Here is a 26,850-nt window from a genome sequence, read left to right on the forward strand (position 1 = left end):
TCATTACCTGCACCGAGCCATAGACTCCTGTCATTACCTGTACTGACCTACAGACTCCTGTCATTACCTGTACTGACCTACAGACTCCTGTCATTACCTGTACTGACCTACAGACTCCTGTCATTACCTGTACTGACCTACAGACTCCTGTCATTACCTGTACTGACCTACAGACTCCTGTCATTACCTGTACTGACCTACAGACTCCTGTCATTACCTGTACTGACCCATAGACTTCTGTTATTACCTGTACTGACCCATAGACTCCTGTCATTACCTGCACTGAGCCATAGACTCCTGTCATTACCTGTACTGAGCCACAGACTCCTGTCATTACCTGTACTGAGCCATAGACTTCTGTCATTACCTGCACTGAGCCATAGACTCCTGTCATTACCTGCACTGAGCCATAGACTGCTGTCATTACCTGCACTGAGCCATAGACTCCTGTCATTACCTGCACTGAGCCATAGACTCCTGTCATTACCTGCACTGAGCCATAGACTCCTGTCATTACCTGCACTGAGCCATAGACTCCTGTCATTACCTGCACTGAGCCATAGACTCCTGTCATTACCTGCACTGAGCCATAGACTCCTGTCATTACCTGCACTGAGCCATAGACTCCTGTCATTACCTGCACTGAGCCATAGACTCCTGTCATTACCTGCACTGAGCCATAGACTCCTGTCATTACCTGCACTGAGCCATAGACTCCTGTCATTACCTGCACTGAGCCATAGACTCCTGTCATTACCTGCACTGAGCCATAGACTCCTGTCATTACCTGCACTGAGCCATAGACTCCTGTCATTACCTGCACTGAGCCATAGACTCCTGTCATTACCTGCACTGAGCCATAGACTCCTGTCATTACCTGCACTGAGCCATAGACTCCTGTCATTACCTGCACTGAGCCATAGACTCCTGTCATTACCTGCACCGAGCCATAGACTCCTGTCATTACCTGCACCGAGCCATAGACTCCTGTCATTACCTGCACCGAGCCATAGACTCCTGTCATTACCTGTACTGACCTACAGACTCCTGTCATTACCTGTACTGACCTACAGACTCCTGTCATTACCTGTACTGACCTACAGACTCCTGTCATTACCTGTACTGACCTACAGACTCCTGTCATTACCTGTACTGACCTACAGACTCCTGTCATTACCTGTACTGACCTACAGACTCCTGTCATTACCTGTACTGACCTACAGACTCCTGTCATTACCTGTACTGACCTACAGACTCCTGTCATTACCTGTACTGACCTACAGACTCCTGTCATTACCTGTACTGACCTACAGACTCCTGTCATTACCTGTACTGACCTACAGACTCCTGTCATTACCTGTACTGACCTACAGACTCCTGTCATTACCTGTACTGACCTACAGACTCCTGTCATTACCTGTACTGAGCCATAGACTTCTGTTATTACCTGTACTGAGCCATAGACTTCTGTTATTACCTGTACTGAGCCATAGACTTCTGTTATTACCTGTACTGAGCCATAGACTTCTGTTATTACCTGTACTGACCCATAGACTCCTGTTATTACCTGTACTGACCCATAGACTCCTGTTATTACCTGTACTGACCCATAGACTCCTGTCATTACCTGAGGATTACCTGCACTGAGATATTGACTTCTGTCAATACCTGTAGGTTACCTGCACCGTAGACTTCTGTTTATTACCTGCACTGAGCCATAGAGTCCTGTTATTACCTGCGAGTTTGGTGTGCTTTCTGAAAGCACACCAAAACTCCCGAATACAGGAGTTCAATATAATTTAGAGGATTTTCTGCTGTATTGGCCACATCACTATGTTGCAATGTCTAAAGGTAAAGAATGCAGGAGCTTTGATGCATTTTCAGAGAGTGCACCACACCTGCAGCATATAATAGAATTCTATGGCAAAGTGCAGCTCACCCACAGGAAAGCCTTATGGGGCGTACACACGGTCGGACTTTTCGTCTACAAAAGTCCAACGGACGCCAACGGACTAAAGCTGGCTGGTAATCCGATCGTGTGTGGGCTTCCCCGGACTTTCAGCGGACTTTTTCAGCCTCAAATCCGACGGACTTTAGATTTGAAACATGCTTCAAATCTTTACGTCGTAACTACGACGGACCCCGAAATCCGCTCGTCTGTGTGCTAGTCCGACGGACAAAAACCCACGCTAGGGCAGCTATTGGCTACTGGCTATGAACTTCCTTATTTTAGTCCAGTGTACGTCATCACGTACGAATCCGTTGGACTTTTGTGTGGTCGTGTGTAGGCAAGTCTGTTCGTTAGAAAGTCCGCCGGAAGTCTGTCGGACAGGCTGTCGGACTTTTGTAGACGAAAAGTCCAACTGTGTGTACGCCCCATTAGACTTGGGCCCATTTCACACGATCGGATTGATCAGGTCCACCTGTCAGTTTATTAGGTGGACCCCTCCATTCTCCTCTAGGGAGCGGCAAATGTAAAAAGACTTTTACACCCGCCTACCTCCAATCTGAGCCATTAAAAAAAAAAAAAAAACAGAAGGGGATCCGTCCTTTTCCATCTGGGCTAATCGGAGGGCCTGTAGAGTAGAGCGGTCTGTGTATGCAGAGCGGACCTGTCGTCGTCCACCCCTCTGCTCATTGTGGCCCATGACCGATTACCAAGTCCCTAAAGTGGCCCTCACTTTTCCAAAGGTTGGGCACCCCTGGACTAAAGTCCTATAAAATGATATGATTTTATACTGCCTTTCCTACATTTTATCCTATCCTGTATGTAGCCTTTCTCAACCTTTTCACTCCAGAGGAATCCTTGTAATGGTTTTCAGGTCTCAGGGAACCCCTTCTGAAACCATTTTATCTACAGGTCTTGGGTCTTGATACATTAGATAGTGCTACACCCGGAGTATTTAAACCCCCCCGCTAAATTACACACTAAATTATGTCCTTATTCTCTAAAAGTAATTCATACATATGTACTACTTAATGGCCCTGTGATCCATCTTCATTCAACCGGCATGTTGAACTTAAAACAACAGAAAAGGGTTTTAGGAGGTACGTAAATGGCCTACACCTATAGCCCCGGGTTCACACTGCCGGCGACTTTAAATTTGGACCCCAGCGCGATTTCGGCACAACTTTAACCACTTCAGCTTCGGTAGGTTTCAGTCCCTTCCTGACCAGAGCATTTTTTTGCGATACGGTAGTGCGTTACTTTAATTGACAATTGCGCGGTCGTGCAACGCTGTACCCAAACAAAATCAATGTCCTTTTTTTCCCACAAATAGAGCTTTCTTTTGGTGGTATTTGATCACCTCTGTGGGTTTTATTTTTTGCGCTATAAACAAAAAAAGCGACAATTTTGAAAAAAAAAAAAAAAAAGAATATTTTGCTTTCTGCTATAAAACATATCCAATAAAAAAAGTGTAAAAAATCGAATTTCTTCATAAATTTAGGCCAATATATATTCTGCTACATATTTTTGGTAAAAAAAAAAAAAAAATCCCAATAAGCGTATATTGAATGGTTTGCGCAAAAGTTATAGCGTTTACAGACTATGGGATAGATTTATGGACTTTTTATATTTTTGGTGGCGATCGGCGATTTTTAGTAGGACTGCGTCATTGTGGAGGACAAATCTGACACCAAGTGACACTTTTTGGGGACCAATACAATGATCGGTGCCCCCATAGCATTTCTAGCTGTGGCCATCAGGAGTAAGAGCCGGTGATTCATGTAGCATTTACTTCCTGGAACCCATCTGCCCTTAGCTCGGGCATGCAGGCAGGTGCCTGTGCTTAGCTGAGAAAACTCCTCCTCCTCTCCTGAAGACTCCTGTGATGAATGACATCATTTTGGTCTAGGCCAGAAATCCAGGAAGTAACTGAAGAATTGCAAAAACAAAAAAAGTTTAAAACTCGTAAATATCCCTTTCATGACTAAGCCTATTTTTGAAATTTGGTGTTTACAAGTTAAAATCCATATTTTTTGCTAGAAAATTACTTAGAGCCCCCTAACATTATATATATATTTTTTAGCAGAGAATCTAGAGAATAAAATGGAGATTGTTGCAATATTTTATATCACACGGTATTTGTGCAGCGGTGTTTTAAACGCAAATTTTTGGAAAAGGGACACTTTCATGAATTTTAAAAAATCCAAACAGTAAAGTTACCCCAATTTTTTTGTATAATGTGAAAGCTGATGTTATGCCGAGTAAATAGATACCAAACATGTCACGCTTTATAATTGCACGCACTCGTGGAATGGCGACAAACTATGGTAGCTATGAATTTCCATAGGCGACGTTTTAAATTTTTTTTACGGTAACCAGGTTAGAGTTACAGAGGAGGTCTAGGGCTAGAATTATTGCACTCACTCTGATGATCGCGGCGATACCTCACATGTGTGATTTGAACACCGTTTACATATGCGGGCGCGACTTCCGTATGCGTTTTCTTCGCTGCGCGAGCTCGCGGGGACGGGGGCGCTTTAAAAAAATTTTTTTTATTTATTTTTATACTTATAAATTGTGTTTAAGAAAAAAAAAGTTTTTTTTTTTTTTACTTTTATTGCTGTCACAAGGAATGTAAACATCCCTTGTGACAGTAATAGGTGGTGACAGGTACTCTTTATGGAGGAATCGGGGGTCTAAAAGACCCCCCATCCCTCCTCTGCACTTCAAAGTATTCAGATTGCCAAAAACAGCGATTCTGAACACTGTATTTTTTAAAATTTGGCGCCATTGGCAGCCGATTAAACGGCAAGTGACGTCATGACGTCGCTTCTGCGTTTACAATTAGAAGGCTGGAACGAAGCCATTGATGACTTCGTTCCAGCCCGCCCCCAGCCGCCGGAGGCAGCCAATTGGACACCGGGCCTCCCGATCGCACGGGAGGCCCGGTAAGAGCGGCGGGAGGGCGTCCCCTCCTGCTCCTCCAGTATAACAGCCGAGCGGCTTTTAGCCGCATCCGTTGTTATATACGGATAGCCGATCGCCCGCTCTAAACAACGGTACCGGGATGATGCCTGCAGCTGCGGGCATCATCCTGGTATAACCCCCGAAAGCCGAGTACACACATCTGCATACGCTCGGCGGGAAGGGGATGTAATCTCCCTTCCTATCTATTTACTAATTCTAGCTGCATAAGGATTAAAAATAGACAATGCTGATTGGGAGAGTGAAGTTCCACATTAAAGTGATTAGAACTGCTGTAAGGTTTTTACTGCTATTTTGGGGCAGTCTGTGTAATGAGGGGTGACAACCCAGGAAAACAATTGGGAGACGGAGAGGGCGTGATCACCCACAGGAAGTACCTGAACACGGACCCTTCATGGTAGGATCACCAGTTATTACTTTTAATGAAAGCTGTTTAACCATTTCCCACGTACCGGTACGTCCTCGGGGTTTCAGTGCTTATACCGGGATGGCGGGCGCACCTACAGGCATCGCCCTGGCATCATTTATTTCAGCCGGCGATTCCGTTTCAGGCACAAGTGATCTGAGTGGCTAATTAGCCACTCGATCACTTCTGCGGGTGGCCGAAGGGGGTTCCCCCTCCCGGGCTCTCCTGTCTCATGGCGGAGGGTGGGAGCGATGCTGCGGCGATGGCTGCCCTGTACAAAGAGAGAGAGGAACTGATGATGTTCTCTCTCTCTCTAACCCTGGAAGCCGGGAGCAACCAGTAGTCCGTCACTTCTGGTTCTGCCCCCTTGTTTACCTTGCCACCAGCGGCCAGGAAAGCAGCCGATCGGACCGATCTCTGTCTGATCGACTGCATGGGGGGGCCAGAGGAGAGATTAGGGGTCTAATAGACCCCAAATCTCTCCATTAAGAGGACCTTTCATGGCCCAGGCTGTCACAAGGGATGTTGTTCATCCCTTGTGATGGCAATAAAGTTAGTACAAAAAAATTTGTATCAAATAAATAACTTTTTTTATTTTTTTTATTTTTTTTTTTTAAAGTGCCCCTGTCCCACCGTGCTTAACGTGCAAATGCGACCGAATATGTAAATGGCGATCGCACCACGCATGAGGTATTGTCGCGAATGTCAGAGTGAGAGCAATAATTCTAGCACCAGACCTTCTGTGCAGCTCTAAACTGGTAACCTGTAAAGGCGTTTAGAACATCGTCTATGGAGAATTTTAAGCACTGTAGTTTGCCGCCATTCTACCAGCAGACACAATTTTAAAGCGTGACATGTTAGGTATCTATTTGCTCGGCGTAACGTCTTTAACTACTTGCTGCCCGCCCACTGTCATATGACGGCGGGACGGTGCAGCTGTAGTTCTGGGCTGACGTCATATGAAGTGATCGCCTTCCCGGCCCCCCCAGGGGGGCGCGCGCACGCACGCCGCACACTGGGGACCCGATGAGCGTACCTGGCGGCCGCGATGTCCGCCGGGCACCCGTGATTGCCGGGTAACAGAGCAGGACCGTGGATCTGTTTATGTAAACGCACAGATCCACGTCCTGTCAGGAGAGGAGTCCAAAGGTGCGTGCCTTGTACAGAGCAACACCGATCGGACTCCTCCCCTTGTGAGTCCCCTCCCCCTACAGTTAGAATCACTCCCAAGGAACATAATTAACCCCTCAATCGCCCCCTAGTGGTTAACCCCTTCATTGCCAGTCACCTTTATACAGTAATCAATGCATTTTTAATAGCACGGATCGCTGCATAAATGTGAATGGTCCCAAAAATCTGTCAAAACTGTCTGATGTGTCCGCCGCAATATCGTAGTCGCGAAAAAATCGTGGATCGCCGCCATTCGTAAAAAAAAAAAAAAAAAAAAAAAAAGAATAATACTAAAAATGCTATAAATCTATCCCCTATTTTGTAGACGCTATAACTTTTGCGCAAACCAATCAATATATGCTTATTGCGATATTTTTTACCAAAAATATGTAGAAGAATACGTATCGGCCTAAACTGAGGAAAAAAATTGTTTAAAAAAAAAAAAAATGTGGATATTTATTATAGCAAAAAGTAAAAAATATTGTTTTTTTCAAACTTGTCACACTTCTTTTGTTTATAGCTGAGAAGTAAAAACCGCAGAGGTGATCAAATACCACTAAAAGAAAGCTCTATTTGTGGGGAAAAAAATATAAAAATTAAACTTGGGTACAGTGTTGCATGACCGCGCAATTGTTATTCAAAGTGCGACAGGGCTGAAAGCTGAAAATTGGTCTGGACAGGAGGGGGGGGTTAAGTGCCCGGTGGTTAAGTGGTTAACATTATACAAAAAAATTGGGCTAAAGATAATGTTTTTTTTCTTTTTTTTTTCTTTTTATTCATGAAAGTTTTTTTTTTTTTTCCAAAAAAAATTGCAATTGAAAAACGGCTGCGCAAATACTGTGTGACATAAAAATTGCAAAACCCACCATTTTATTTTACAGGGTCTCTGTTTTCAAAAGAAAAAAAAAAAATAAATAAAAGAAAATATGTTTGGGGGTTCTAAATAATTTTCTAGCAAAAAAAAAGTTGATTTTTACATGTAGGAGAGAAGTGTCAGAAATGGGCTGGGTACGAAGTGGTTAAAATATTAAATATGAGATCTGAACTCTTTTTTAACACATTTATTACTCAGGTTTTAGTAAATACATTTCCTTACACTTCAGTTATACTTCTTGTACCCGGCTCTAAGCAGTTGTCATTGCTGAGTCTTGGCTGGGTGGTGCTGTCCCCCCTCTCTGGTTAATGATTGCCGAGGTCGGCTCTGGGATCCAGCAGTCAGTCGTCTCTCTTTTCTCAGCCGGCACACATCATGCTCCTCGCAGTCTTTCTCCTCTTGTCCCTTTTTCTCCAAGGTTTGCCGCAGAAGACCGAGCCTCTGAGCAGCGCCAACTCCCAGCCCTTATTCCGCGGAGCTGACCGCTACGACTTTGCCATCTTGGTGGGACCGGCGGGCTCAGAATGCTTCTACCATTTTGCCCATCAAAGCAGCTATTTCTACTTTGGATATGAGGTAAGTGAATGTCTCCAGTATTTTAGACTCATCAGTTATTCTATGACCAGGCTGACTTACATCTTGTATAGGTAAGATACATATAATTGATTATCAATTACTATTCCAGTAGGAAAAACAATGTAACATCTGCTTTTGTATACATCACTTATTTTGTTAGGATTTAATCTCTTGTATATCATTCGGCCTCAGGCACTTATCTCCACATAAGGTGAGACCATATAACCTATGACCAGATGTGCTTTCCCACTGGTTCTTGTCCTCTTATCCAGGCTACCGGGGTCTTTGTCTAAATTGAGTCGCTGCCTTTTAGCCACTAGCGTTACACTTATGGCAAGATACTTGCACCATCACTGGTCAAGTAGGTATGAATTCTAAGTTCCATCATGTACATGGAGCTCCTATTGGCATCAGACAGTAGACCCACATCGGTCAAATAAATTTGGTCTTACTAGATAGCCTATGGTGCAGCCATTCTCAACCGGGGTTCCTCCGGAGGTGGCAAGGGGCCTTCTTGAGCTGTGGCTAACTGACCTCCCATGTGATGGTGCCTGCATAGTTCCAGATCAAACACCTCTCTGCAGAACCAGAGCTAAGGGGAACATTCTTCCCAACTGACCACCACCAATGGAAGGAACTTTTCCCCCTAGACCACCAATGGACTAATTTTAGCTGGGGTTCCATGAGACCAATTGTTTATTGCAAGGGTTCTTTTTGGGGTAAAAAGGTTAAAGAGGCCGCCATAAAAGTCTCACAAAGCCATTGTTAACCAGGGTTCCTCCGGAGGTGGCGAGGGGCTTCTTGAGCTGTGGCTAACTGACCTCCCATGTGATGGTGCCTACATAGTTCCAGATCAAACACCTCTCTGCAGAACCAGAGCTAAGGGGAACATTCTTCCCACTGACCACCACCAATGGAAGGAACTTTTTCCCATAGACCACCAATGGACTAATTTTAGCTGGGGTTCCGTGAGACCAAACGTTTATTGCAAGGGTTCTTTTTGGGGTAAAAAGGTTAAAGAGGCCGTCATTGACGGTTCACAAAGCCATTGTTGACCAGGGTTCCTCTAGAGGTGGCGAGGGGCTTCTTGAGCTGTGGCTAACTGACCTCCCGTGTGATGGTGCCTACATAGTTTCAGGTCCAACACACCACTTGGCAGAGCCAGTGCCATGACTGTAAGCATTCTTTCCACTTACCATTACCAATGGAAGGAACTTTTCCCGAAAGACCACCAATGGGCTAATGTTAACAGAGGTTCCAGAAGACCTAAAAATGATGGCAAGGTTTCCTTTGGGAGTAAAAAAGGTTGAGTAAGGTTTCTATAGAAGCTCCCCAAAGGGGTCATCAAAACAAATTGTGAGAGTTAAGATTTTTACTTTAATAAAATTCATATAATGTTTATACATTGGTATATTGTTTACCGATAAATGTCAAAATTATGTATTTTTTTCCCCCTAATATTCCAGTAGCTACGGTAGGATGTGGTGGCCCCCCCCCCCGGTGAATACTTTGGCATTGATCCCATTTTCTCTAGATCGGTGTTCTCCAAATTGTGGCCCGGGGGCCAGATGCGACCCTTTGCTTGCCTTTATCCAGCCCTTGGGACACTATTCCTCCCACTAACGCCACCAATAGGGGCATAATTCCTCCCACTGACACCAATGATGGGGCACTATTCCTTCCACTGACACCAACAATGGGGCATTATTCCTCCCACTGACACCAATGATGGGGCACTATTCCTTCCACTGACACCAATGATGGGGTGTTATTTCGCCCATTAAAGATGTGGCATTGTTTACTCCCACTGACACTGGGACATTTTCTACTCCCTCTGACCACAGTCCGGCCCCCCTAAAGTCTGAAGAACCGTAAACTGGCCCCTTGTTTAGAAAGTTTTTGGAGCCCCCTGCTCTAGATAATTGGGAGTGTGAAATTGTCCACTACAACTCACACTTAAGAACGGAGTCAGCGTGACGTCACCCTGGTCACAGAAACCTTCGGGCGGCCGTCTTGCTGCTCACGGCATGCTGCCACCTACTGTCTGGAGGACCTGTCAGCAATCCCACATCACTGCATGGCCAGTTAACTCTTCCTTATGCTATCCAAAACTTGAAAATCATTTTTTTGGCTGGAGTTGCACTTTAAAAATTAAAATCGTCCCAACTTGCATACAAATTCAACTTGAGAACAAACCTACAGAACCGATCTTGTTCATAACCCGGGGACCGCCTATAAATCTGCCCCCACCCATCATGTGGTTTTCAGTGTTGAGAAATCAGACTTGTTAGTGGAAATCCATCAAAACCAACCTAGCTGAAAAGCATCGATTGATTTCCACATGGGTTTCTAATGATTGCTCACTTGAATCTGTGAATGAAGCTCCACTGGTGGTAGATTGATGGATGGAAAGCTCCAAACATTGGAAGTGTATAGGTAGCAGTAGGAAAACTGCCTTGGCAGGCAGGCAGCCACCCTGCAGTGAGGGAGCGATGAGAAACGAGATGCTTTTTGGGGCTTCAAGTGGCGACACATCACCCCATTGGTGGGAACGCTCTCAGGTTTGTGTAACAAGGCAGCTTAAGGCGGCAGGGTTCTGTGTAAAGTATAGTAATCTAGAGCAGTGGTCTCCAAACTTTCTAAACAAAGGTCCTTCAGACGTTAGTGGGGCCGGACTGTGGCCATCGGGAGTAGAAAATGACCCATCTTTGGTGTCAGAGAGAGGAATTGTGCCCCATCCTTGATATCATTGGGCACTGTTGTTGGTGTCATTGGGGGGAATTGTGCTCCATCATTGGTGTCACTGGGAGGAATTGTGCCCCATTGTTGTCAGTGGGAGGAACTGTACCCCATCATTGGTGTCATTGGGCCTCGTTGGTGTCAGTGGGAGGAACTGTTTACTATTGTCAGTGTCATTGGGAGGAATTGTGCCCCATCATTGGTGTCACTGGGAGGAATTGTGCCCCATCATTGGTGTCACTGGGAGGAATTGTGCCCCATCATTGGTGTCACTGGGAGGAATTGTGCTCCATCATTGGTGTCACTGGGAGGAATTGTGCTCCATCATTGGTGTCACTGGGAGGAATTGTGCTCCATCATTGGTGTCACTGGGAGGAATTGTGCCCCATCATTGGTGTCACTGGGAGGAATTGTGCCCCATTTTTGTCAGTGGGAGGAACTGTACCCCGGCATTGGTGTTATTGGACCTCGTTGGTGTCATTGGGAGTAATTGTTCCCCATTGTTGGTGTCATTGGGAGTAACTGTTCCCCATTGTTGGTGTCATTGGGAGTAACTTTTCCCCATTATTGGTGTCATTGGGAGTAATTGTGCCCGATCATAGGTGTCATTGGGCCCCATTGTTGGTGTCACTGGGGGGGAACTGTGCTCCATCGTTGGTGTCATTGGTAGGATTTGTGCTCCATCATTGGTGTCATTGGGAGGAATTGTGCCCCATCGTTGGTGTCATTGGGAGGAATTGGGTCCCATTGTTGGTGTCGTTGGGAGTAATTGTGCCCCATTGTTGGTGTCGTTGGTAGGAATTGTGCCCCATTGTTGGTGTCATTGGTAGGAATTGTGCCCCTTTGTTGGTGTCAGTAAATGTAATTCGTGCCCCAAGGGCCCGATTAAAAGTAAGCAAGGAGGGGGTCACTAAAGGGAGGAGGGAAGGTGTGGGGAAGGGAAGAAAGAAGGGTAAGGGGGTACAGAAAAGGGGTAATGCTATACACTACACTATAAAGATGGGAGGGTTAAGGGATGTCTTTTTTTTTTTTAGGGGTGGGTGAAGGGGGGGGAGACGACGGAATACCCTTAACATTTCTGGAAAGTATTATGAGATTGATCCATGTGTTATGTTGATGGTGGTTATTATGTGTTTTTTATATATATATATATATATATATATATATATATATATATGTATGTATGTATGTATGTATGTATATATATATATATATGTGTATGTTAAGCATGTTTATATATAAGGTCTTGAAATGAAATGTTATGGAATGATTTTATGTGAAAAACATCCTAATAAAAACAAAAGCAGGCAAAGATCCGCACTGTGGAGACCCCTGATCTAGAGAGCAACCCGATTTTTCTTCTTCTGGTTGTCTGGACTCTACAGTCGTCGTGTTTTGATCGCTGTGTTACAAGAGCCCCGGCGAATATCGCTTTCATCGGTCTGTAAATTTAAATTTTCTATGACACGACACGTATCGGGCGAGAGGTCTGGACCTGTGAAGGAGGGAGAAACCTTTTCTGTAGAAGTTTGTGATGACGATGATATTGCTGAGAACACAACATCTGCTGCCAACCCAAATTTCCTTATCACCTGCAGCAAGGTGACCTCCTCCTGCAACCGTCCCCCACAACAAATACAGGCCTGGTCTAATGTAATCTAACTAGTAAGGGTTTCTTTATTATCAGCAACACTTAAAATAGAGGTTTTTTTTTTTTTGTAATACTGGAGGTCCTCAGTTGCCTTTTAAAGGTGTCCTTCCGTTTTATTACACAGAACTTCATTTCTGAACTTATTTATTTTTGGTGTCTTTGTATGGATTGCATGAGTTGTTACCGACATATACACACGTGGAATGCCAAGTCAGCAATACATTATAAGCTCACACCCACCCTTGAGGAAGGAGGTACACATACTCCGAAACGCGTCGGTGGCAAGAGTACTTTTTAATATTGTATACACATTGATTCAAAAATGCTTAATTTGCATTCCAAATAATAGATGTTACACTATTGTTGTGTTTTTACTGTTTCAACTCAATAAATTATATTTGTATTAGAAATAATTTTATATTCTTTTATGTGCCTTAAAAGTCCACCACTAGGGGATTATTCTTGTTGTTTAGTCACGTGGGGAACATTTTATGTCAATATCTCCTTTACCAATAGATTTACTGAGAAAAATTGTGACCCGCTCAATACTTATTTCACCCGCTGTATATACTAATATGCAAAGCTGTAGAACAGGAAGGTGCTACATTGATACAAGATGGTAATAATAAATTGTAGCCTAATAAAATAATACTTGTGTATGATGCCAGCTGGACTCCGTGTTCTGCAGGTTCAATGGACATCTGGAGTCATGCAGGAGAAGAAGGTGTCGGCTTCAGTCCACAACCCGCAGGGATTTCTGCTCGAGACCTCCAATGACGGACGCGGACAAATCAACTTCATGACCAAGGAGACGGGTAAGAGTTGTTATTATTTTTCCATAGAAAAGAAATGAATCTGGAGGCACCTATCTGGTGCTTGGTGACACTCAAAGCATGATATATGACTAAAGAAACAAAGAATGAGACTTTCTGGGTGCCGACCACTGAGGGAAAAGAGCTTTAAACAAATCATGAGAACAAATTTATTGCATCAATGTTAAAATGCACCTCAAGGTTCAATAGGTAAAAGCAATGTATGTTCCTACAAGCAGATGTACAATACCCTGCATATCGCCCCACAGCATCCCATATACATCAATAGCTTTTTCTAGCATAACATAAATTTAATAAATCCATTTCTGGTTCCTCACGATGTCTTCTGAGGTACCAGTAGGTTATTGACAGATGTGAGGTTGTATCTCAACACGTTTTAGAAATAGGAGCTTCATCAGGACAGCAGGGAACAAAAAGAGAATTGATTCTCCTCCCGGGGAAGATGGACCTAGAGCCCTGGACGTGTCAGAAGGCAGCCCCCGAGCCAGTGACGGCCCGTCCATTACGACCCCCCCCCCCCAATCCATGGATTCCGTTGGCGGGGGTGTTTTTTCGAAGCACGTGATTAGAGCCAGAGGCACTAATAGGCTTCAAAAAAAGGGTGGTCTCGGGGCGCAGTTCTCTATTGCTATTTTCACACTGATCCTCCTCCGAGCCAGTCAGGAAGCAGGTCATGAGACCCCGATTGGGCGAAAGGAGATCCAATCTGATTGCCCGCCAGGAGGAGGAGGGAAGAGAGGCTGGGGAACTAAAACCGACCCGGAGAAAAGCTGCTGCCTGAGAGATGGGGGGTAAGTGCTGCACCTGACTGACCGAGGGGGGGGGGGGGGCCTTCAGTGCTGTCCATGACCTTACAATGGGGGGGGGGGGGGGGGGGGTTGGAGCTGCAGCGGGTGGATTTTGTCCACCCCCCCCCCCCAAAAAAAAAAACCCCACCAGCTACCACTGCCCGGAGCAGAACAACCACATGTAGCGCCAAAGCCCAACAGCCATTCAACAGCGTGAACTATCCCATTACTTGGGATATAGAATAGGATTCACGATGGGGGGGGTTAGAAGGGTCTCATGTAGGAGTTCCCCAACATGTACATCCTTCCAGGTTTGCAGAAACACAAAGCTCTTTCATATTGTATAAAGCACAAAAGATACAGATGCAGAGCGGGTGTGCTATTTGCCCCGGCACCCTGTATAGCCCCATAAGATGTGACTGAATCCAGCCAACCTGCAAGTTGAAGGGGGAAGCGGATATCTGGCCCCTATGGGGCTGCAAGGTGCATGTGCCATGTTGATATGTTGATGTGAACATCCTAAAGTAAAACTATGGGCAAAACTTTTTATTCATTTTGGATAGAGTAAGAGAGGGTTATTACCCGTCAGATTCGTTTTTTTCGCCATCTGTGTCCCATTGTGGAGATTTCCCTTCACTTCCTGTTCCTATAGCCAAACAGGAAGTGAGAAGAAATCCCTGCAAGTTAAGGGAATCCCTTGGAAGATTTCTCCTCTATTACTTTTCTGGGGGCAACCCAAAATGTATGGTTTTCTTTAACTTTCTCTTTCAATGGTAATGGTAAACAGGTGAAATAGAGAAGGGGGTTCTTCCTAAGGGGGGCACAGACAGTAATAAAAACTGAGAGGGGTTCTAATCCATCTCCACTCTATATAATACTAAAAAAAAATGTTTTGCTTTTAGTTCTTCTTTAAAGCGATTTATATACCCCGCTTGGACTTGTTTTGCCTATAATCAGGCTTACCTGTAGATAAAAAGAATATCTCCTAATCCTGCATGGTTTAGGAGATATTGACCCCCCTGTATGCAGCCACTGACGTAAGCAGGGCATGTCCCCTGCAGGTGCCGGAACGGAGGGTTCCCGCGCCCGTGTGCCCGAGTGACGTCATTGCGGCTCACAGTGCCGGAGCCAGTGATCCCGGAAGAAATGCAGAGGGAACATGTGGGCTCCCTCAGCGGCGACCAGGCGCCGCTGCAGGGCTTCGTTCTAATGCCGCGTACACACGAGCGGACTTTACGGCAGACTTTGCCCAGGAGACGGGATTTCGTCGGACAATTCGATCGTGTGTGGGCTCCAGCGGACTTTGTTTTCTCAAAAGTTGGACGGACTTAGATTTGAAACATGTTTTAAATTAATCCGTCAAACTCGAGTCCGGTCGAAAAGTCCACTCGTCTGTATGCTAGTTCAACGGACAAAAAGCCACACTAGGGCAGCTATTGGCTACTGGCTATGAACTTCCTTGTTTTAGTCCGGTCGTACGTCATCACGTACGAATTCGACGGACTTTGGTGGATTGTGTGTAGGCAAGTCCGTTCGTTCAGAAAGTCCGTCATAAAATCCGTCAAAGTCCGCCGGGCAAAGTCTGCCGTAAAGTCCGTCAAAGTCCGCCGGGCAAAGTCTGCCGTAAAGTCCGCTCGTGTGTACACGGCATAAGGTATTTCATAATGTGCTAGTATGCGATGCACCTCACACATTACGCCTTTGTCTTATGGGGTTTTTTTTTTTTTTCCTTGTGGTTTATTACCGCTTTTAATGCTCTGGGTCCTTTGGAAACCAATAGATCAATGTATAAAAAAAAAAAAAATATCCAAACTATCCTAAAAATATTGTTACATCACAGCTTTGAATTGGCAAAATATTGGCACACTACAAATGTGTTGTAGACGCAGAAATACTTGTACAACATAAACCGTGTTTTTTGGGGCCATACAGGACTCCTTTTATAAAGCTGAACGTGACCATTGGAATGACAAAACATATTGGGCGGCACAGTGGTGTAGTGAATAGCACTCTCGCCTAGCAGTAAAAAGGGTCGCTACCTGCCTGGAGTTTGCATGTTCTCCCTGTGCCTGTGTGGGTTTCCTCCGGGTACTCCGGTTTCCTCCCACACTCCAAAGACATGCTGGTAGGTTAATCGGATCCTGTCTAAATTGGCCCCTAGTATATGAATGTGAGTTGGGGACCTTAGATTGTAAGCTCCTTGAGGATAAGGACCGATGAGAATGTACAATGTATATGTAAAGCGCTGTGTAAATTGACGGTGCTATACAAGTACATATAATAATAATAATAACAATAATACTCCTATGTAGGGTTTCTCATTTCATTGGTCATGTATGTCCTTGATTGACCCCAGAAATGTTGGTGTTGTACAAGTATACATTTTCTATTTCCACAACGCGTTTGTGGTGTGTTGCCATTTGTTACTGATTCTATGGAAAGCCAATCTCTGACTTCTGTTCGGAAGGTGGGTATCATTTATTCAGAAGAGACTAGAGCAGGCCGGGGGGTGGGGGGCGCGCGTGTTTATTTCTTAAATCCAGTCGTTAATGTATCTTAAAAGAGGAACTGCAGTCTGCTCTCATAATTTGTAAAAAAAAACCTCTTTGCCATTCTGAAGCTTCCCTCCAACCACTTTCCATATTATTTTATATACCGGTGTATATATACTGTGATTCTGTACTTTGCCAAATATGCTGCAGAAATCTCCCTCCACTGAGTCTGGCTGCAGCCATTTTAACTGTGGGCAGCTGAAGCTGCTGCCTGTTCACTTCCTGGATATACACAGAGGCACACCTCCAGTTCTGTAGCTCTCATTGGCCTTCTTATGACCCCCCCCCCCCCCCCCCCTTCCTGGCAAACACTCTCTCTCTCTCTCTCATGAGAGAGAGCCTAGGCTTATGACATCAGAGCTGCGCATGATGTCATAATCCTAGGCCAATGACCAGACAAGAGACAGGAAGTGGGCTGTATAAGGGATTTACTGGCAGAAAGAAAATGTTTTACTATCCAAAGTTACAACAACAACAAGAGCATGAAAAAATGACTGAAGGTCCACTTTAAGTTTTGACATTATATTATTATATTGATTGATTGACTGATGTGATTGATTGACATTATATTATTATATTGCATCCTCTCTTAGACTTTAACTGAAAATGAGTTCTCTGTTATGTCTATCATAGTGAAGAACGGGATTGTAGTACCAGGTGGGATTGCACGTCTGATGAGTGAAATGTTTTCTCTCTCTGCTTCTTCTTCTCAGGATTCTATCAGCTGTGTGTTAATAACTGGCAGAACCACTTTGGCTCGGCTCAGGTGTACCTGAACTTTGGGGTGTTCCATGATGGAGAGGGACCTGAGCACGCCCCTGAAAACCACCATCAAAAGTTAAACGACACCTTGGCCACCATTGAGGTGAGTTCTGCCTCCCCTGCTCTACAGCCGAGTTCTTTTTTTTTAACTATGTGCCTACCGGGCACTTTCACCCCCCTTCCTGCCCAGGCCAGTTTTCAGCTCTGTCACACTTTGAATGACAATTACACGGTCATGCAACACTGTACACATATGACATTTTTATAATTTTTTTTTCACACACTAGAGTTTTCTTTTTGGGGTATTTAAAGAGCACTGGGGATTTTTTTTTTTTTTTGCTAAAGAAACAAAAGACCGAAAATTTGGAAAAAAAATAAAATAATTTTCATAGTTTTTTTAGAAAACTTTGCAAACAGGTAATTTTTCTCCTTCACGGATGAGGCTGCACTGATGGGTGGCACTAATGAGGAGGCACGGGTAGGTCACACTAATGATGAGGCTGCACTGATGGGTGGGCAGTCATGATGAAGCTGCACTCATGATGAGGCGGAACTGATGGGTGGGCACTCATGATGAAGCTGCACTGATGGGTGGGCACTCATGATGAAGCTGCACTCATGATGAGGTGGCACTGATGGGTGGGCACTCATGATGAGGTGGCACTGATGGGTGGGCACTCATGATGAGGTGGCACTGATGGGTGGGCACTCATGATGAGGTGGCACTGATGGGTGGGCACTCATGATGAAGCAGCACTGATGGTTGGCGTTCATGATGAGGCACGGGGTAGGCGGCACTGATAGGCGACACTGATTTGCATGATCAGCTGTCATTGGCTGACAGCTGATCACCTGGTAAAGGGCTGTGAGGTGATTGGCCCTTTACCCTATTCTGTGATCAGCTGAAGGACTTGACGATCATAGATCGTGCAGTAGGGGGCGCACAAGGTCATGTGAGGACGTCTATTGACCCCCCTCCCAGCACTGGTATATCAGCAGAGCATTGTACGGACTCCTGACTTCCAATCTTCTCTTTTCAGGCGAGCTCTCAGGTGGTTTTGGGGCGCATCCTCCACATGTGGCGTTATTATACTTTTGCCCGCATGAGAAGAGGCTCTGATTACTACAGATTGATGTCCAACTACCACTATGTGAACTGGTGGTCGGCCGGGACCAGCGTCCTCATCGTGGTCTCCGGGGTCCTTCAGCTCTACTTCTTGAAGCGTCTGTTCAACGTCAAGACCACCACAGAGACGCAGAAGCCGCGGTGCTGACCGGACGCAACGCCGCGCTCATACACAACGCAATCTGGGAACTCCGATGCACAGATCTCATCCCGACAAACTTCAGAAGTAAATCGGAGCCGAGTCATGGAGGGTCAATATGAGATTCTTCTACATGGTGGACAATCTCTCTGGGTGACGTCCTCATCCCCAATTATCACAAGCCGTACTTCTGTTCAGTGGACCCGTCTATTTGTCCCGATCAAAATCATTGATCTGCTCCAAGCTGTGCCTTTTCCCTTGAAACAGATTATTACTAATAAACATATTTTATAAACTAGGCTGTTTTTTTACATTTATTTTTTAAGAGAAGTTTTTGTTTTTTACATTTTATTGAGGAGCCAAAATTAGAGAGATCTTCTCCCATAACAAAGCCCTAAAGGAGCCCTTAAGACTGCAGAGCTGACATTTCTATTCATTCTGTATCCGGCCTGTCTGATACTATAAAATACATATACTTGCTGCCCCATATTTTCAGGCGCATGTTGCACAGAAAGGGTTTTGTGTGTGTTTTTTTTTTTCCCTCCCCTCCCCCTCACAGTCTCCGCTCTAATTCATCCCAAAGGTGTTCTATGGGGTTGAGGTCAGGACTCTGTGCAGGCCAGTCAAGTTCCTCCACCCCAAACTCGCTCATCCATGTCTTTATGGACCTTGCTTTGTGCACTGGTCCCAATCATTTGTTGTGGGGGGATTATGGTGTGGGGGGAGGGGGGGGGTTAGTTATGGTCTGGGGGGGTTGTTTTTCTGGGGTCGGGCTTGGCCCCTTAGTTCCAGTGAAGGGAACTCTTAAGTCCTCAGCATACCAAGACATTTTGGACAATTTCATGCTCCCAACTTTGTGGGAACAGTTTGGGGACGACCCCTTCCTGTCCAACATCACTGCACAAAGAAAGGTCCATAAAGACACGGATGAGCGAGTTTGGGGTGGAGGAACCTTGACTGGCCTGCACAGAGTCCTGACCTCAACCCCATAGAACACCTTTGGGATGGACTAGAGTGAGATGAATTAGTTACTGGTAAGGAAGCAGCAATGGAGTGACATCTGAGTGGTTTGGTCAACGAAGGCGCAATGCCATAACCGATTTTATCACTGGTGACATTTGCTTTGATACTAAGCCATTGGAAGCAGAAGCCGTTACATTAGGGCTCTTTTACAAATGCGACAGTTGGGTTGAGTTTTGAAAACACTTCCCGAATGTCTATCAGTGCCAATCCAAATTGTTACAATAGGGAGTGGATGGAGATGTTCACACTGCAACGTCAGCGTTGCTGGGAGGCAAAAAAAAAAACGATACCTGCAGAGATTGGCAGCCATTGACACTGCAACTGTCTCCATTCACTTCTATTGAACTGTACCCTACAGCGTTTACAGTGCGATCGCAAACCTTCAAAAGTGATTTTTTTTTAACAAGGCTAAAATATGAAATAATCACACAAGGCGCGATTGAGAAGTGTTGCCTGACGCAACAAGAACACCTGTACAGCACATCCTAAATACTCATTAACACTTTAGGTGCGTTATTGCGCTTTTAGGCTGCTTTAACCGCTTTGCTGACCAACCGCCGTCATTATACCGCGGCAGGTCGGCACGATCCCGCGAACCATCGTAGCTATAAGTCGGCTCCTTTAAGCGGGATAGCGGGCGCGCACATGGGCCCGCTGCACTGCGGGGGTGCCGATGCTCGTGGCCGACGGTTGCGATGGCGGTCACGAGAGACAGAACGGGGACGTGTGTGTATGTGTATAAACACACAAATCCCAGTTCTGTGAGGAGAGACAGATGGTGAGTTCCTAATAGCTAGGAACAGCGATCTGTCATCTCCTATAGTCAGCCCCCCTCCCCCCCCACAGTTAGAACACACCCAGGGAACACAGTTAACCCCTTCCCTGCCAGTGACATTTTTATAGCACTGATCACTGTGTAAATGACAATGGTCCCAAAAAAGTGTCCCATGTGTCCGCCATAATGGCGCAGTCCCGATAAAAAAAGAAATAAATATGTTATAAATATATCCCCTATTTTGTAGACGCTCTAACTTTTGCGCAAACCAATCAATATACGCTTATTGTGATTTTTTTTTTTTTTTTTTTTTTTACCAAAAATATGTACAAGAATACATATCGGCCTAAAAAAAAAAGGGGATATTTATTATAACAAAGTACAAAATATTGTGTTTTTTTTTTTTTTTTAAATTGTCGCTCTTTTTTATAGCGCAACAAATAAAAAAAAACGCAGAGATGATCAAATACCACCAAAAGAAAGTTCTATTTGTGGGGTAAAAAACAAAACAAAAAAAAAGTCAATTTTGTTTGGGTGCCACGTCGCACGACCGCGCAATTGTCAGTTAAAGTGGCGCAGTGCCTAATCGCAAAAAAATGGCCTGGTCATTCAGCAGCCAAATTTTCCGGGGCTGAAGTGGTTAAAATTTAACGAAAGTGAGAAAGCGCCCTTAAAGTGATTGTAAAAACTTTTTTTTTTTTTTCTAAATAAACAGGCCATCTTGGGCCCCCCCACCAGCACTCCTGGCTCCTCCTCTCTGCCCGCCCCCCCAAAGTACCACCATAACAAGCAGCTTGCTATGGGGGGCTCCCGAGCCACTGCTCTGTGTGACCGTTCGAACGCAGCCGCGACTCGTTCCCGCTCTCTCCTCGTAGGCTTACTGGCTCCAGCTGCTGTCTCAGCCAATGAGGAGGGAGACACAAGGCTCCCCATGCACATTGCTAGATCATGAAGGGGGCTCGGGTAAGTGTTAAGGTGGGGGGCGGGAGATCTGCCGCACGCAGGTTTTTTTTAACCTTCATGCATAGAACGTATTCAGGTAAAAAACCTTCAGCCTTTACAACCACTTTATTTTGTTGTAGCCGAGGAGATCCCGATTGTAAAGATCAACTGTGGAAACCCACAAAGTAGAACATAAAAGAAACCTCCGGGGACAGAGCACATTAAAAGTTTCATCCGGTCCGTTTTAATACAACAGAACTGCTGGAAATTGTATACAAAATAGAATTTCTTCTTCTCCATACAGAAGATTGAAGAATGAGCTCCAGGCCACAGACAGCTGAGAAAGGTCCATAAAGAACATTGAAGGGTGACCTCTGACCTGCTGCAGGCAGAGCTTATACTGAGCATGTCCGCAGTGCTACCACATCGGATTCCTGTGATGTGATTGGCGGTAGGAGTGTCACTGACCGGCCCTCTGATCTAGAAAGTCTTTGGTCCAATAAGAGCAGCTTATGTGAGCGTGTCTTCATGTCTGATGTACTCGCCAACGTCTGCCTGGTGGAAAACCACAATGACCATCGGGTCCAACTTCCGGCACTCCTGAGTGGACTTCGCAGCCACACCAAAGCCCTGTGTGATGAAAGAGGAAGACATAATAATCATCACCAAAAACAGACATCATCCAATCGTGTGTCTACTACAGACTTTTACCTGGATTTGTTGGGTTTTTTTTTTAGCGCAAAGGTGCCAAAAAAGCGCCTCAGTGTGAAAGGGGTGTAAAGTGTCGCTCTACATCTTACCTCTGGCACAATGAGGGGGGAGGGGATATACAATTCATAAACCTGCACTACTTCCCCGTACCACCAACATTCCATCACATGTGACCCTTCCAGAAAATACTTTTCATCTGAATCCACAGAAAAGACACAATAAGGACTCACCAGCGGCACATCAGCCATGGAATATACGATGACCCCCTGGTACTGCGACGTGTTCTCCGTTATCCTTCCCAGTCCCGACTTCAGAACGTGATTTCCATATAAGAAGGACTGCTCAGCGCCGGGCTTCACCCACACCTTGTACTGTACAGAGAGAGATCGCAAATACATCGATCAGTAGAGTCACACTGGAGATATCTATCTCTCTCATATATATCTCTCTCTATATAAAATTTTCATATATATATATATAGCTCCTGTTATTTTTTTTTTTAAATATATAAATTCTGTAGAATACATACCGTATTTCCCGGCGTATAAGACACCCCCCTAATTTTACCGGTTTTTAAGATTTTTTTTTTTTTTTTTTTTTGCCTGTACTCACCGTATAAGACAAATCCCCCCCCCCCCCCCCCCCCTTCTGAAGCTTCATATCCTTCGTTCTTGCTGGAGCCAATCACAAGTGATGTATTCTATTAATGAATACAAAGCCTGCTTGGATTGGCAGAGGCTGTAACATCATCAGCCTGCGCCTCTCTAACCCCTCTGTATTCATTTGAATACATCACTCACTGGGATTGGCTCAGCGGTATATACTGTATGTATGTAGCCGAAGCTACATACAATATTACCGCACATCCAGCAGGCATCAGAGCAGCTGACCCGGCGTATAAGACGACCCCCGCCTTTCGGCCAGTTTTTTTTGTGTGTAAAAAGTCGTCTTATATGCTGGAAAATATTAAAATATGGTAAGTATTATTATTCAGGAATAGATATAGATATATATATCTATATAGATATATATATTTATATATATATATATATATATATCTCTATATAGAGATATATAGAGATATATAGAGATATATATATATATAGAGATATATATATATATAGAGATATATATATATATATATATTATATATATATATATAGTATATATATATATATATATATATATATATAGAGAGAGAGAGAGAGAGAGAGAGAGAGAGAGAGAGAGAGAGAGAGAGAGAAGAGAGAGAGAGAGAGAGAGAGAGAGAGAGAGAGAGAGAGAGAGAGAGAGAGAGAGAGAGAGAGAGAGAGAGAGAGAGAGAGAGAGAGAGAGAGAGAGAAGAGAGAGAGAGGAGAGAGAGAGAGAAGAGAGAGAGAGATATATATATATATATATATATATATATATATATATATATATATATATATATTAAAGAAAAAACAGGATTTATATGGCGCCAACAGTTTGCGCAGTGCTTTACAAGATGAAGGCAGACAGTACAGTACAAATTGGTGGTTTTATAGAAATCCTGTATAATAATAATAAATGAGATTACTGGTAAAGTTGTTTCTAACTGGAGCGGTGTGAACGCTGCGCTCACTGATCGCAAGCTCTGTGGCCAACAAGCCGTTACCTTTGCATACGGAGCGAGATAATCCAAAGCGGTGATATGAAGACGGAACTTCTGCGTCTGTGGTGAACTTCCCGAAACACGTCCCCAGCGACACCAACTTGTCCCGGGCGATGTTTGTCGCCAACTTTAATATCTTCTCACTGCAAATCAAGACGTCAGAATAAAATAAAGTTGCATAATGACTGAATGTGTGAAAGTCGATCTACAAACTATGAGTGTATATATATATATATATATATACATATACATACATACACACTAGCACCGGTACCAATACCCGTGCAAATGCGCCAATGTTTGATTCGATATTTGTTGTATTGGGCCAGGCGTCCTCAGTGTACCACGGGAAGGGGGGAGGGAGGGCAGCCTCACAGGTGACCGGTGGAGGGGGGCATGTTACAAGCACTGATCCTCCCCTTGTATAAACTTTCAATAAAGCAGCTGACAGTCGCTTCTCCTCCTCCTCCCCCCCCCCGCAGCTGTCAGACAATTGCACGGTCGTGCGACGCTGTACCCAAACAAAATTGACGTCCTTTTTTTCCCCCACAAATAGAACTTTCTTTTGGTGGTATTTGATCACCTCTGCAGTTTTTATTTGTTGTACTATAAACAACAAAAACAGCAACAAATTTGAAAAAAAAAAAAAAAAAAAATCAGTTTAGGCCAATAATGTATTCTGCTACATAGATTTGGTAAAAAAAAAAAATCCCAATAAGTGTATAATGATTGGTTTGCGCAAAAGTTGTGTAGTCTACATACTAGAGCTGCACGATTATCGTTAAGAATCAAAATTGCGATCTTTTTCCCATGTCACGATTCTACAAGATGCTCACAGCCTAGAAAAAAAAACAAAAAAAAAAAAAACAAAAAAAAAAAAAAAAAAAAAAAACCACAGGCAGCCTGCAAAGTTTTTATATCACAACACAAATAAGTAGAAACAAAGGTATCTTTTCACTCTTTTTGTAAATGAAGGAAGTTAACCGATTTAAAGACCAAACCGTTTTCTGACATTTATCACTTACAAGTAAAAATAATTATTTTCTGCTAGAAAATTACTTGGAACCCCCAAACATTTATAAATATATATATATTTTTTAGCAGAGACCCTTGAGAATAAAAGAGAGGGGGAAGGGGGGGAGGGGTCCGGCTGCACAGAAGTCGATCGAGAGACCAGCCTCTGCCCATAGATGAATCGAATGTCAGCCGGTCACCGCTGAACCAGATGGGAAGGAAGGTGAGAAGTGCCCCCGAGGGGCCCCATTGAAGTGAGACGTTCGCGCTAATAATCAAATACAAGTCTGATAATGAAGAAGGAATAACGATCGGTCTTCTATAGACCATAACCCTACCTGACATAATACACCCGATCGTTGTGTAACCGGAAGCAGTAAAGTGGCCGTCAGGACGATCGACCAACAGCTTTATATTCTCCCCGATACTGAGAAACAGAGAGAGAGAAATGATTAGAATCTGAAAGTCACCCAACCGTCTGGGGCCCCACACAGTCATCCTACGGACCTTACAGTGACACCCCCAGGGGCCCCACACAGTCATCCTACGGACCTTACAGTGACACCCCCAGGGGCCCCACACAGTCATCCTACGGACCCCACAGTGACACCCCCAGGGGCCCCACACAGTGACACCCCCAGGGGCCCCACACAGTCATCCTACGGACCCCACAGTGACACCCCCAGGGGCCCCACACAGTGACAACCCCCAGGGGCCCCACACAGTCATCCTACGGACCCCACAGTGACACCTCCAGGGGCCCCACAGTGACACCCCCAGGGGCCCCACAGTGACACCCCCAGGGGCCCCACACAGTCATCCTACGGACCCCACAGTGACACCTCCAGGGGCCCCACACAGTCATTCTACGGACCCCACAGTGACACCCCCAGGGGCCCACACAATCATTCTACGGACCCCACAGTGACACCCCCAGGGGCCCCACAGTGACACCTCCAGGGGCCCCACACAGTCCTCCTATGGACCCCACAGTGACACCCCAGGGGCCCCACACAGTCATTCTACGGACCCCCACAGTGACACCCCAGGGGCCCCACACAGTCATTCTACGGACCCCACAGTGACACCTCCAGGGGCCCCACACAGTCATTCTACGGACCCCACAGTGACACCTCCAGGGGCCCCACACAGTCATTCTACGGACCCCACAGTGACACCTCCAGGGGCCCCACACAGTCATTCTACGGACCCCACAGTGACACCCCCAGGGGCCCCACACAGTCATTCTACGGACCCCACAGTGACACCTCCAGGGGCCCCACACAGTCATTCTACGGACCCCACAGTGACACCTCCAGGGGCCCCACACAGTCATTCTACGGACCCCACAGTGACACCTCCAGGGGCCCCACACAGTCCTCTATGGACCCCACAGTGACACCCCCAGGGGCCCCACACAGTCATTCTACGGACCCCACAGTGACACCTCCAGGGGGCCCCACACAGTCCTCCTATGGACCCCACAGTGACACCCCCAGGGGCCCCACACAGTCATTCTACGGACCCCACAGTGACACCTCCAGGGGCCCCACACAGTCCTCCTATGGACCCCACAGTGACACCCCCAGGGGCCCCACACAGTCATTCTACGGACCCCACAGTGACACCTCCAGGGGCCCCACACAGTCATCCAATGGGACCCCACAGTGACACCCCCAGGGCCCCACACAGTCATTCTACGGACCCCACAGTGAACACCCCAGGGGCCCCCACACAGTCATTCTACGGAACCCACAGTGACACCTCCAGGGGCCCCACACAGTCCTCCTATGGACCCCACAGTGACACCCTCTTCTCTCCCGGTATTTGGGGGTCACACTCACTATTTGGGACAATTTCTCGAACATGGTTCTGGTCTCCTCATCTGTCAGCGGCCTCATCTTTGCTCCACGTGATCTCCACACTATGCTTGGACCCGGACTGATTGACGTCACTAGCCTGAGACCGTCCCGATTAGTGGGAGACGCCGTGGATCGTCTTCCGCTGTAAAGAGGGGTGTGGCTGCAGAGTGGAGCTCCACTGATGACAGGAAGCACGTGGCCCTCCACTCCACTTCTTTTTTTATCTGAACTTTTTGCGAATCTTTGCAGCGTAGAGGAGCTCCACTACAGGAAGTGGAGGTCACATGATCTGTGTGTAGAGTGGAGTTCCAGTGTCTGCAGCTCTTACAGAGCCATTCTTG

The 26,850-nt window shown here is 45.5% G+C and overlaps 2 protein-coding genes across 2 annotated transcripts in view; one reads left to right on the forward strand and one right to left on the reverse strand.

Moving 5' to 3' along the window:
* Positions 1-7,682: 7,682 nt before the first annotated feature.
* On the forward strand, positions 7,683-18,847 carry TMED6 (transmembrane p24 trafficking protein 6). The gene is made up of 4 exons (XM_073605932.1): positions 7,683-7,959; positions 13,038-13,164; positions 17,236-17,387; positions 18,325-18,847. The coding sequence occupies exons 1-4, from the start codon at positions 7,759-7,761 to the stop codon at positions 18,556-18,558; spliced, it is 714 nt and encodes a 237-aa protein (XP_073462033.1). The 5' UTR covers positions 7,683-7,758; the 3' UTR covers positions 18,559-18,847.
* A 2,663-nt stretch (positions 18,848-21,510) lies between these two features.
* Positions 21,511-26,850, reverse strand: part of NIP7 (nucleolar pre-rRNA processing protein NIP7) — a 6,491-nt gene continuing 1,151 nt past the window's right edge. Inside the window, 6 exon segments of the mRNA XM_073603906.1 lie at positions 21,511-21,919; positions 22,231-22,371; positions 23,637-23,696; positions 23,698-23,776; positions 24,986-25,029; positions 25,032-25,074. Of these exon segments, the coding sequence (XP_073460007.1) occupies positions 21,800-21,919; positions 22,231-22,371; positions 23,637-23,696; positions 23,698-23,776; positions 24,986-25,029; positions 25,032-25,074 (487 nt within the window). The 3' untranslated portion in view covers positions 21,511-21,799.

The sequence above is a fragment of the Aquarana catesbeiana genome, linkage group LG11, assembly GCF_042186555.1.
Source record: "Aquarana catesbeiana isolate 2022-GZ linkage group LG11, ASM4218655v1, whole genome shotgun sequence".
Classification (NCBI taxonomy): Eukaryota; Metazoa; Chordata; class Amphibia; order Anura; family Ranidae; genus Aquarana; species Aquarana catesbeiana.